The sequence below is a fragment of the Carcharodon carcharias genome, chromosome 2 (assembly GCF_017639515.1).
Source record: "Carcharodon carcharias isolate sCarCar2 chromosome 2, sCarCar2.pri, whole genome shotgun sequence".
NCBI classification, from domain to species: domain Eukaryota; kingdom Metazoa; phylum Chordata; class Chondrichthyes; order Lamniformes; family Lamnidae; genus Carcharodon; species Carcharodon carcharias.
Genome location: NC_054468.1, coordinates 28,304,405 through 28,318,058, shown reverse-complemented (window position 1 = coordinate 28,318,058; position 13,654 = coordinate 28,304,405). Strand labels below are relative to the sequence as shown.

Sequence of the window (13,654 nt, the reverse complement as noted above, 5' to 3'; positions counted from 1 at the left end):
CCTGTAACTGTTTGACCTCCCTAAATGTATGACCTCACACTTCTCTATGTTAAAATCCATCTGCCACTTTACTGCCCACTCCACCAACCCATCTATATCGTTTTGGAGATTATGGCTATCCTCTACACTATCCACTACTCGGCCAATCTTTGTGTCATCTGCAAATTTCCCAATCGTGTCCCCGACGTTCGTGCCCAAATCATTAATATATAACACAAACAGCAAGGGTCCCAACACCGAGCCATGTGGAACACCACTTGAGACAACTTTCCATTCACAAGGGCATCCGTTGACCATTACCCTTTGTTTCCTGTTACAAAGCCAATCTTTTATCCAGTTTGCCACATTACCCTGAATCCCATGGGTTTTTACTTTCCTGACCAATCTGCCATGTAGGACCTTGTCAAATGCCTTGCTAAAATCCATGTACACAACATCCACTACACTACCTTCATCAACCCTTCTTGTTACTTCCTCAAAGAATTCAGTCAAATTTATGAGGCAAGACCTTCCTCTAACAAACCCATGCTGACCATCCCTGACTAGTCCATGCCTTTCCACATGACAGTTAATCCTATCTCTCAGGATTGATTCTACTAATTTACTCACCATCGATGTAAGACTAACTGGCCTATAATTGTTTGACATTTCCTTTGATCCCTTTTTAAACAATGGAATTACATTTGCATTTCTCCAGTCCTCCGGTACCTCCCCTGTATCTAGTAAGATTGGAAAATCATCCTCAGAGCATCTGCTATCTCCTCCCTGACTTCCTTCAGCAGCCTCGGAAACAATCCATCTGGCCCTGGTGACTTATCAACTTTCAAGGATTTCAACCCTTCCAGTACTTCCTCTCTCTTTATGACTATCCCATCCAATATCTCGCAGTGTTCCTCCTGGACTGCTATATCTACATCCTCCCTTTCCTTTGTAAACACGGAGACAAAAAATGCATTCAAAACCCTTCCCACAGCCTCTGCATCTACACACAAGTCCCCATCTTCATCTCTGATAGGTCCCACTTTTTCTTTAGCTAACCTTTTAGCATTAATGTATTGCTAAAACATCTTTGAGTTATCTTTAACTTTACTTGCTAATCTTTTTTCAAGCGCCTCCCCAGAGTGTAAATATGCCGTACGGGGACCCTTTTAAAGGAGACAAGTCTGCTTGTTCTGGAAGTTTCCTGACTTCACCTTCCTGCCTCCTCCACGAAAATCTGGCCCATGAAGTAGTGATGTTCAAACTCATCATAAAGAACTGTTGTGAAAATATGACACTGGAATGAAACAAGCTCATTCGATCCATCTCATTCACTCGGTTGTTCAGATCTACGTAAAGAATACAATCTGATCATTTTCACATTCCTGCTGATGCCAAGCACATATACCTTAGTCCTTGTTGAAACAGAAACTATTCACTTAGTCATTCATTGCTTACTGCATTGAAACCAATGGAACAAAACATTGTATGAGGTGTATAACAAGTAATCAATGCAACACTGCTTGTTTTGCTTTACCATCCAAACTGAATTTCTGCCCAACTATGTATTCTCTATTTTCTATTCCTAAGAAAAAAATCTTATTTTACCTGCTAGGGGTTTGCACTAAAATAATAATGTTGATTAATTTATGAATAATCCTTCTGAATCATTGTGATATTTAACTCAGAAAAATTTTATTTTTTTGTTTTTAACCTTTGTCAAATAAATATTTCCAGACCATGTCTGATTATGTTTTGATCCCAATCCTCAAACAGGTCCAAAAGGTGAACCAGGTGTTATGGGAGATCCGGGGAATGCAGGGTTAACTGGTGCACGAGGATTTCAAGGCCCCAGAGGAGACAAAGGTAAAAGACTGAATAGAACACAGGTGTGGGACCAAAAAAGAAATATTACAGTTATGTCTTACCTTATTCCATGATCAAAATGTCTCAAGTTTGTCAATGCAGTGATTGTAGGTAAATTGCAATTAGAATCAGAAAATCTGATTCACTCGTTTCAACTTGTATCTCAAATAAGTGCCCCTGTTTGGCTCAGGGTTTTCAAATGCAATGCTCTATCACAGACTTGTCCATCCAGTGGCCAGTGGGCCAGATTGTGGCGTGCAAAGCCCCTCTATGTGGCCCCTGGAGCCACTGTTCAAAATGCCAATAAGACAGGTAAATAAAATTCAAGATTTTGCAAGAGACTGCTCCTTCCTTTCCTGCTTTTGCTGCTGATTGGCTCACTAGTGAGGCTATCTGCAGCAAATGAGGAAGAGAAACAGTCCCTGATTGGAGGAGCAATGAACACCAGTGGTGGTGAGTGTGTTGAGGGCTGCCAGGCCCTGGGAAGTGAAGGTGCAACAAGGCCGGGGCCAGGGTACAAAAGTGGGGCTGGAGCCTGGGGAAGTGAAAGTGTGGCAGGCCCGGGGCCAGAGCACAGAAGTGTGGCGGGGCTAGAGGAAGGGAAGGTGTTGTGGGGCTGGAACCCAGGGAAGCGTAAGTGCGGCAGGGCTGGAGCCCACAGAAGCAAATGTGCCACAGGGCCAGGGCCCAAGGAAGCGAATGTGCGGCAAAGCCAAAGTCTGGGGAACAAAGGTGCAGCAGGGCTGGTGGAGAGGAGAAAGTGCGTCAGGCCCAGGGGGAGGGAGAACCTGTGGGGCCAGGTGGGGTGGGAGAAGGTGCTGTTTTGTGTGTGTGCGTATGTGTGTGCGTGCGCCTGGCTCACTCCCTGCCTCAGGATTCTCAGTCACTCTCACCCCCACACAACAGCATATACTCTCTCCCACTCTCACCATGGGCGAGGATGAGTGAGTAAAACACCCTGAGACTATGAGTGAACCAGACACTCACACTCTCAGCCTCTTACAGTCTAATGGTCATTTTTTATTAATTACTCCTTTTTTAAAATATCAATTGATTGCTTTATTTTTGCTCAGCAAGTTGTTTCTTTCCTTCATACTCAAGTTTCTTTGAATTTCATGTATATTTCTGAAATTTGCTTATCGGCCCCTTGACTGAAAAAAAATGGAAATGTGACATCTCCCACGCAAAAAGGTTGGACCAGCCTGCTCTATCAAATATATGTGTGGCATTCTGGTTTTTGTCAATCTTATTTTTTGTATTTATAACAAATTCACCAATCTTTAAACGTTATAAATATAATCCAAAATGGTTGTCAGTAAATAGATTGTAGAGCAATCTATTAAGGTGAAAACAAATACCCTGAACTCCTTCACATGAACTGACAACCTATTTGAGGAAACGTCAGAGGCAGAGCCAAGCAGCTTATCTTCTCTCCTTGTCATTCCAGTGTATGGTGCAGAAGGAATTAATGGAGGTGATAGCAATGCTTTTCTGTAACCAGCTACTAGGATGTGTGTAACAGCACAAAAACAAAAACACCTGGAAAAAATGTGTGTAACAGCAATTAGGTTGCCTCTCCCTCCGAGTTTCTCTCATTTTCTGTAGATAAGCACCTGCCCTTTACTCAGTTTATGCCCATTGAGATTGTATGACTAAGATAGCAAACACACCAAATGAAAATCACAGGCAGGAACCTCCTTCCAGTACTCTGTTGAATCCCAAACATGTTGCAGCATGTACACTTCACTGTGATAGTCACTAAGCATGTAACCTGACAGAATGGAAATAGAGACATCCTTTTAGTTCATTGTTGTTGATTCAAAGCCGCAGTTCATTCACTAACCCAATGATGGTTGAGTACACAGAGGCAGGTGTGAACGCACAAACTTCAGAATTTTAAGTTTCAAAACCTTTCTGTAAATAAACTCTCCAGGGAAATATTGCTGCCAAGAATAATAAGCAGCTTGCCTTTCTTTCTCTGTTTTTCTTGTTGTTTTATTGCAGGTTCTGAAGGTCAGACAGGACTGAAGGGTGAACAAGGTGCGATTGGAATGATAGGTCAAAAAGGTGAAAAGGGAATGAAATCAGTTCCATGTAATATGACAGTGAAAGGTGCAATGGGAAGCCCTGGGCTACCAGGTAAATCACTACATTTTTCAAGCTTTTTGAAAATTTGCGATATATAAAAAGTGAAGAAGTTATATATCATCCACTATAAATCAAGTTACCTAAAGATAACATTAGACTCATCCCTTAGTGGCAAGCTTATCCTCTAGTATAGGAAACCATCATAAAGAAAATTGAGGTATCATACAGATGGTGCTGGATTTGGTGCTCAAATTCAAATCCCCTTATGTGTCTTTCTAATTAACTTTCTAAATAAAAGCTCCTTTACAGTTGTGTATAGGGTTTAATAATCTAGAAGAGGATTAGGTTTTATTTGTGTTATTTCATCATGTCCATGAGAATGGAAGCATTGGCTGCTAACCTTTGCAGAAGCTCCTCCAAAAGCAAATGTTCAAGATGATACTTTTACCCAGTTATTTAGCCACTCAGCCATTAGGACTGGTTTCAAAATATATGATGATTTTGATTTTTTTAAATGATTTATGGGAGTGGGCATCGCCGGCATGGTTAACACTTGTTGCCCTTCCTAATTACCCTTGAAAAGATGTTTGAACCCCTACTATTACTGCCCTATTATACTTACATTTCTCTGAAATTTGATTACATTCTTGATCCTCTACCTCCCCCTGACTGTTTGGGGGTCTATAGTACACACTCAACAGCGTGCTTGCCCCTTTTGTGTTTTTTACTTCTACCCATATGGCCTTATTTGATGATCCTTCCAAGGTATCATCCCTCCTCACTTCTATAATTGGTTCCTGGATCAATATTGCAGCCCCCGCCCCCAGTCCTCTTCTATCCCTGTCTGTATCTCATCTGAATACCCTACAACCAAGAACGTTGAATTGCCAATCCTGCCCTTTTATCCAAGTCTCAGTCATTGCTGCGATATCATACTCCCACGTACCTATCTGTACCCTTAGCTCATCTGTCCTATTCCTCAGGCTCTTTACATTAAAATATATTCTGTTCAGCCTTGTAAACTCACTTCTTTCTTATCTAGTCTATGTTTCCTCTGCCTTCCAGACTCACTTACTAGCATTTTAACTTCTAATTCCATCTCAGCTTCTCTCCCCTCTGAACTACTTTTCAGGATCCCATCCCCCTGCCAATTCAGTTTAAATCTGCCCCAATAGCATTAACAAACCTCCCTGCGAGGATGTTGGTCCCATCCCTGTTCAGATGTAACCCATCCAACTTGTACAGGTCCCACCTCCCCCAGAAATGGTCCCAATGCCCCAGGAATCAAAGCCCTCCTTCCTGCACCATCTCTCCAGCCACGCATTCATATGCCTTATCCTTCTAGTCCTATACTTATTACTGCGTGGCAGCGGGAGTAATCCAGAGATTACTACCTTTGAAGTCCTGCTTTTCAATTTCCTACCTAACTCCCAAAACTCTGCTTGCAGGGCCTTATTTCTCTTTCTTCCTATGTTATTGGTCCCAACATGAACCACAACCTCTGGCTGTTCACTCTCCCTCTTCAGAATGCCCTGCAGCCGTTCTGTGACATCCTTGACCCTGGCATCTGAGAGGCAACATACCATCCTACAGTCATGTCTATGGCCGCAGATATGGCTGTCTATTCCCCTCATTAATGAATCCCCTACCACTATTGCCCTCCCGCACTTCTTCCTCCCCCCCGAGCAGCTGGACCACCCACAGTGCCTTGACCTTGGCTCTGGTTGGCTTCCACAGAGGAACCGTCATTCTCACCTTTTCCCAAGGCCATAAAATGGTTTGCAAGTGAGATGCACTCGGGGGATTCCCTTACTACCTGCTTGGTCCCCCTCTTCTGTCTGACGGTCAACCATTCCCTCTCTGCTTGCGCTTCCTTATGCTGTGGTGTGACCATGTCCTTGAAACATGCTATCCATGAACCTCTTAGCCTCGTGAATGCACTGCAGCGCCCCCAGCTGCCGATCAAGCTCCAAAACCCGGAACTCCAATTGCTCCAGTCGGAGGCACCTCCAGCACACATGGTCATCCTGACCGCCAGGAGCGTCTAGGATTTCCCACATAGCGCAGGATGTGCAAATCACAGGACTGAGCTCCCTAGACATATTTTAACTGAATAGAATATGGACCCTTGCTTTTATTTTACTCTTACTCCTACTTGAGTCTTGCTGTTTTAACCTCTCTCTCCCAAAGTCTCGCTGTTTTAACCTCTCTCTCCTGAAGTCTCACTGTTTAATCTCTCTGTTCCGAAGTCTCTCTGTTTTAACCTCTCTCCCAAAGTCTCACTGTTTTAACCTCTCTCCTGAAGTCTCGCTGTTTTAACTTCTCTCTCCCAAAGTCTTGCTGTTTTAACCTCTCTGTCCCGAAGTCCTGCAGTTGAATCTCTCTCTCCCGAAGTCTCGCTGTTTTAACTTCTCTTCCCAAAGTCTCGCTGTTTTAACCTCTCTTTCTCGAAGTCTCGCTGTTTTAACCTCTCTCTTCCTAAAAGCCAACGTATCAGCAGCATTGGAAAAGACCTGGGAGTCGGTTATCTGCCTGTGTTTTCTTCACTGTGAACATACTTGCCAGCCAAAGAAAGTGTTTGAAAAACAAATGAGTTTTAAAATGGGGCTCTCAAAAATGGTGAGGAGGTGAAAGTGATGTTGTTAAATTGCAAGAGTAAATATCACAAATTCTAACATTTCCTTACCAGGTTTGAAAGGAAGAACAGGACCAAAAGGTGAGGTTGGTTCTTGTGGTGAACCAGGATACATAGGTAAAGAAGGAGCACAAGGGCCTTCAGGTCCACCAGGTACCAAAATTTAAGTACAATTAAACATTACAAGTTTATCGTTAAATTATAGCATAATCTTGTTAACCTGTAAGAAATGGAACTGTATCTGGACTGACTCTCCTACTAAAGAAGGCAGGATTATAACACCCTTGCAGAAGGCTGGGGGGGAGACTAACAGTCCCCCTGCCCAAGAATCTCGATTGGAGGCCTCTGGCTACTGACTCCAGCAATGTGTGAGAATTCCTACCTACTGAATGCAGCAACCTTCCATTAGCAACTGGACTTTCTCTCTATTTATTTCCCCAGCTCCTTTCCCCCTCTCATATTCGTTATGAAAATGAGGTAAGGTTGCTTGTATTACACCAAAACTAGCCTCACTCTGCAGCTAAACCTAGTTAAAGTATTGAGCTACTGAATTAGCAGGAGGCCAGAAATTGTGTAACCAAGTATTTACAAAATAATTCATTGGACGGAATTGGGAAGTCTCACCTGTCAGCTACAGAGCTGGTAAGAAACCTGCATCACCTCCTTTGGAAAAGGCCTGCCATATTAAGTGCCATTTAAGCACTTAAGTGGGCAGTGTTATGACCAGGCCCGGGCAAGATACTCCCAATTTGTTATGCTTCAGGAAGAGATACCCAAATTGTAATGCTCCCGGGACAGGAGGGATGAACTAGCTCCCCATTTTTATTCAACCGCCTCAGTTGGTCGCAACAAGGTTAATTTAAAAAGGATCCCTTCCCTGGTGGTTCCGTCATGGATACTTTACCCAGTCCAAATGTATTTATGTTTTAAAAGGAGCCAAATTTACCAGGCCTTCCTGAGTCAAAGAAAAAGTGAATTTATTAGTTACTGAACGCAAGGAAAAAACAATATTTCTTATTCATTCAAAGGATGTGGGCCTCTCTGGTTAGGCCAGCATTTATTGCTCATCCCTAATTACCCTTGAGAAGGTGGTGGTGAGCTGCCTTCTTGAACTGCTGCATTCCATGTGGTGTAGTTACACCCAAAGTGCTGTTAGTGAGGGAGTTCCAGGATTTTGACTCAGCGACAGAGAAGGAACGGCGATATATTTCCAAGTCAGGATGGTGAGTGGCTTGGAGAAGAACTTCCAGATGGGGAGTCCCCATGTATCTGCTGTCCTTGCCTTTCTAGAAGTTGGCGGTTGTGAGTTTGGAATGTGCTGTCTAAGGAGCCTTGGTATTTTCTGCAGTGCATCTTGTAGATGGTACACACTGCTGCTACTGTGCGTCAGTGTGGAGGGACTGAATGTTTGTGGATGGGGTGCCAATCAAGTCGGCTGCTTTGTGCTGGATGGTGTCAAGCTTCTGAGTGTTGTTGGAGCTGCCCAGGCCAGTGAAGAGCATTCAATTACACTCCTGAATTGTGCCTAGTAGGTGGTGGACAGGCTTTGGGGAGTCAGGAGGCAAGTAACTTGCCGCAGGATTCCTAGCCTCTGACATGCTCTTGTAGCCACAGTATTTATATGGCTACTCCAGTTCAGTTTCTGGTCAGTGGTAATCACCAAGATGTTGATAGTGGGGATTCAGTGATATTAATGCTGTTGAACGTCAAGAGGCGATGGTTAGATTCTCTCTTGTTGGAGATGGTCATTGCCTGGCACTTACATGGCATGAATGTTACTTGCCACTTGTGAGCCCAAGCCTAGATATTGCCCAGGTCTTGCTGCATTTGGACATGGGTTGCTTCAGTATCTAAGGAGTCACGAACAGTGCTGAACATTGTGCAATTATCAGCGAACATCCCCAGAACTGACCTTATGATGAAGGGAAGGTCCTTGATGAAGCAGCTGAAGATGGTTGGGCCTAGGACACTACCCTGAAGAACTCCTGCAGTGATGTCCTGGAGCTGGGCAAATGGAGTGCAGCTGACAAACTGAGTAAAAGGACTTGGAGTTTGGTGCGAGGGGAGTTCGGAGCGAGGGGAGTTCGGTGAAGGGGGAGAAGGAGTTGTTCGTTTTCTCTTTTCTCACCCCATAGAAATTGGTTCTTGCTACAGGGAAAGAAACTAGCTGTTTGGTGTGTATCTGGAAGTGCGTAAGTTGTATTCTATCCCTAAGATTTAAAATGGTATACAATTTGGTCGTAATATCAATAAAATATATAAGAAAGAAACATAAGTGATTAATATAATTAAGTAATTATTTAAAACACATTAAGGATGGCAGGATAGATGATGTGTCAAGGTGGGAGCTCCTGGATAACATTGTGATCCAGAGCAAACACGTCTACAGCAAACATTTGAGGCTTGAGGAACTTCGGCTCAGTTATTGAGCTGGAGGCTCAGCTGCACACTCTGCAACACATCAGGGAGGAGGTAAGTTACCTGGATGTGTTATACCAGGAGACAGTCACACCACATAGGACAGGGTGTTCTGATTGGGTCAGTGGCCAGAAATAGGAGGGTGTGACTGCGACTGACGCAGGTAAGGAAACCCAGAGGGCAGGACTGTGAGCCTGCAATTGTCCAATAGGTTTGAGGTTCTCTCAGCTTGTTTGGATGAGAGTGGGGGCTGCAGTGTGGATGGGCAAACTGACCATGGCACTGTGGTACAGGAAACCATTCAAGTTGGGAGAGCAAAAAGGAACGTAGTGGTAGTGGGGGACAGTATAGTAAGGAGAATTAACGCTGTTTGCAAAGAGCGAGAGTCCAGATGGCTTTGTTGCCTGGCTGGTGCCAGGGTTCGGGACATCTGCTCAGGACTGGGGAGGTACTTGCAGGGAGAGAGGGATGATCCAGTAGTCATGGTTCATATAGGTACCAATGACATAGTCAAGTGAGGAAGGAGGATCTGCATAGTCAGTATGATGAGCTAGGCACCAAATTAAGAAGTTGAGCCTCAACGGTAATAATTTCTGGATTATTACCTGAGCCACATGCAAGTTGGCATAAGACAAATAAGATTAGAGAAATGAATGCGTGACTCAAAGATTGGTGTGGGAAAAGTGCGTTTCGGTTTGTGGGGCACTGGCACCAACATTGGGAAAAGTGGGATCTGATTGGAAGATTTGATAAACCAAAGAGTAGAGACAAGGAAAAAGAGACAGATATTAATATGGGAAATGATAAACAGACTGTGACAGGAAGGGGCAGAAAGTACAATTTTAAGAGTAAATCAGTAGATAAGGCTAGACACTAGAAAAATAATAAAAGGACAAAACTAAAGGCTCTGTATCGAAATGCACATGGCATTCAAAACAAAACAGATGAACTGATTGCGCAAATAGAAATAAATAAGTATGATCTGATAGCCATTACAAAGACAAGGCTGCAGGATGACATAGATCAGGACCTGAATATTGAAGGGCACATGACATTTAGAAAGGACAGGAAATTAGGAAAAGGTGGAGGGGTGGCTCTGTTAATTAATGATAGTATTAGCGCATTAGAGAGAGATGACCTAAGTTCAGAGAACTAGGATGTAGAAGCAGTTTGGGTTGAGATGAGAAATGATAAAGGCAAGAAGTCACTTGTGGGAATGGTGTACAGGCTTCCTAATTGTAACTACACAGTAGGACAGTGTATAAAAGAAGAGATAATGGGAGCTTGCCTTAAAGGTATAGCAATAATCATGGGGGATTTTAATCTACATGTAGACTGGAAAAACCAGATGGGCAAAGGCAGTATAGATGAGTTCATAGAATGTTTTCGGGATAGTTTCGTAGAACAGCACATTATGGGGTCAAATAGAGAGCAGGCTAAACTATACCTGCCACTGAGCAATGAGATAGGATTAATTGATAACCTCATAGTGAAGGCACCCCTAGGTAGCAGCAATCATAATATGATTGAATTTTACATTCACTTTGAGGGAGAAATGAATGCATCCAAGACTAGTATTTTAAACTTAAATAAGGGCAATTATGAGGGCATGAAAGCAGAGCTAGCTAAAGTGAACTGGCAAATGAAGTTAAGGGATAGGTCAATAGAAGTTCAGTGGCAGACATTTAAAGAGATATTTCAGAACACGCAGAATGTGTACATTCCAATGAGAAAGAAAAATTCCAAGGGGAGGGCCCTATCTATGGTTAACTAAAAAAGTTAAAGACTGTATCAAAATTAAAGAAAAAACATATCATTATGCAAAGACGGGTGGCAAGTCAGAGGATTAGAAAGAATATAAAGATCAGCAAAGAATGACATAAAGATTAATAAGGAGTGAAAAATTAGAGTATGAGAGAAAGCAAGCTAGTAATATAAAGACTGATAGCAAGAGTTTCAATAGATATTTAAATAAGAAAAGAGTTAACAAAGAGAGTTTTGATCCTATAGAAAGTGCGTCACGGGAATTGATAATGGAAAGTAGGGAGATGGTGGATGAATTAAACAGGTATTTTGCTTCGGTCTTCATTATAGAGGACAACAAGTCACATCCCAGAAATAGCTGAAAATCAGGAAATGGAAGGGAGAGAGGAAGTCAGGAAAATTACAATCACCAGGGAAGTGGTGTTGAGAAAATTGTTGTGATGTGACAAATCTCCAGGTCAAGATGGATTTCACACTAAGGTCTTGAAAGAAGGAGCTAGTGAGATAGTTGATGCACTAATTTTAATTTTCCAAAATTCTCTAGATTCAGGGAAGGTTCCATTTGATTGGCAAATAGCAAATGTAACTCCTTTATTCAAATCGGAAGGGAGATAGAAAGTAGGAAACTATAGGCCAATTAGCCGAATTGTCATAGGGAAAATGTTCGAAGCTATTATTAAGGATGTTATAGCAGGGCACTTAGAAAAATTCAAGGTAATCAGGCAGAGTCAACATGACTTTGTGAAAGGGAAATAATGTTTAACCAATTTATTGAAGTTCTTTGAAGGAGCCACATGTGCTGTAGATAAAGGGGATCTGGTGGATGTACTGTACTCAGATTTCCAGAAGGCATTTGATAAAGTGCCACATCAAAGGTTATTGCAGAAAATAAAAGCTCATGGTGTAGGGGGTAATATATTGGCATGGATAGAAGATTGGCCAACTAACAGGAAGCAGAGAATTGGCATAAATGGGTCTTTTTTCTGGTTGGCAGGATGCGATGAGTGGTGTGCCGCAGGGAGCAGTGCTGGGGCCTCAACTTTTTACAATTTATTTAAATGACTTAGATGAAGGGACAGAAGAATAGTTGCTAGATTTGCTGACGACACTAAGATAGGTAGGAAAGTAAATTGTGAAGAGGACATAAGGAGGCTACAAAGTGACATATATAGGTTAAGTGAGTGGGCAAAGATCTGGCAAATGGAGTATAATGTGGACAAATGTGAAACCATTCATTTTGGCAGGAAGAATGAAAAAGAAGCTTATTATCTAAATGGTGAGAGGTTGCAGAGCTCTGAGATTCAGAGGGATCTGGCTGTGCTAGAGCATGAATTGCAAAAGGTTAGTATGCAAGTACAGCAGGTAATTAGGAAAGCTGATAGAATGTTATAATATATTGTGAGGGGAATTGATTATAACATTAGGGAGGTTAAGCTTCAGTTGTACAGTGCATTGGTGAGAGCACATCTGGAATATTGTGTACAGTACTGGTCTCCTTATTTAGAGAAAGATGTAAATGCATTAGAAGCAGTTCAGAAAAGGTTTACTAGACTAATACCAGGAATGGGCTGGTTGTCTTATGAGGTAAGGCTGGACAGGTTAGGCTTGTATCCACTAGAATTTAGAATAGTAAGAGGAGACTTACTTGAAACCTTTAAGATCCTGAGGGGTCTTGACAAGGTGGATGTGGAGAGGATGTTTCCTCTTGTGAGAGAATCTAGAACTAGGGGTCACTATTTAAAAATAAGGGGTAGCTCATTTAATTACCGTGCCGTACCACCTGTCCCTCGTGGGAAAATTTATGCAGAGAAACACCTTCGACCACAAGTCCGTCAGGCAGTGGTCGGCACGTAACATCTTAAAGGCCCTGAGGGAAAAGGAGAGGGTGGATCCTGTGGGATGGTTCCCTGAGCAGACTGACAAAGTAATTTGGCAGAATGCCTCATCACCAGAACTTTCCAACAAACACCAAGATGTAGCTTGGCTGGTGGTGAGAAAGGCCCTCCCTGTGAGATCCTTCCTACACGCCAGGAGTCTCACCCCCTCTGCACGTTGCCCTCGAGGTGGCTGTGTTGGGGAAGAGACCGTTGTTCACCTCCTTGTAGATTGTGTCTTTGCAAAGAAGGTCTGGAGAGGGATGCAGTGGTTGCTGTCGAGGTTCATCCCGAGCAGTTCTGTGACAGAGGACTCTGTGCTCTACGGGCTGTTCCCAGGGACACACACCGAGACAAACATCAACTGCAGCTGGAGGATCATCAACTCGGTGAAAGACGCTCTTTGGTCTGTCCGAAACTTGTTGGTTTTCCAGCGCAAAGAGTTGTCCCCGACCGAGTGTAGCAGACTAGCACTTTCCAAGGTCCAGGGCTACGTGCTGAGGGACACAGTTAAGCTTGGGGCAGCCGCCACAAAGGCGCAATGGGGAAGGGTCGCTGCCTAAGACCTTTCTGCCACAGTGCACTGGGGGGCTGGGAACTGTAAAGAGCCCCTCAGTCTGTACAGATTAAAATGTATGTCTGCCAATGATTGAAATATTCATTGTTTTTTCTGATACACCTTGTGTTTTCAGTTTGTAAAAGTTGAACCTTTGTATTTTTGTAATGGTGATTTAAAAAGTTTCGAAATGTTTTTGAAGATTTATGAATAAAGTATATTTTTGCAAAAAAAAAGGTAGCTCATTTAATTACAGAGATGAGGATAATTTTTTTCACTCTAAGGGCTGTGAGTCTTTGGAACTCTCTTCCTCAAAAGGCAGTGGAAGCAGAGTCTGAATATTTTTAATGCAGAACTAGATAGATTCTTGATTAACAAGGGAGTGAGAGGTTATTGGGGTAGGCAGGAATGTGGGGTTGAGGTTACATTCAGATCAGCCATGGTCTTATTGAATGGCGGAGCAAGCACGAGGGG

The 13,654-nt window shown here is 42.9% G+C and overlaps 1 protein-coding gene across 1 annotated transcript in view; it reads left to right on the top strand.

Moving 5' to 3' along the window:
• The window catches only part of LOC121287139 (collagen alpha-5(IV) chain-like), a 104,911-nt gene that overhangs the window by 42,581 nt on the left and 48,676 nt on the right, over positions 1-13,654 (top strand). The window contains exons 13-15 of the mRNA XM_041204713.1: positions 1,756-1,845; positions 3,850-3,984; positions 6,623-6,721. Coding sequence (XP_041060647.1) covers positions 1,756-1,845; positions 3,850-3,984; positions 6,623-6,721 — 324 coding nt within the window. The remainder of the gene's footprint in view (positions 1-1,755; positions 1,846-3,849; positions 3,985-6,622; positions 6,722-13,654) is intronic.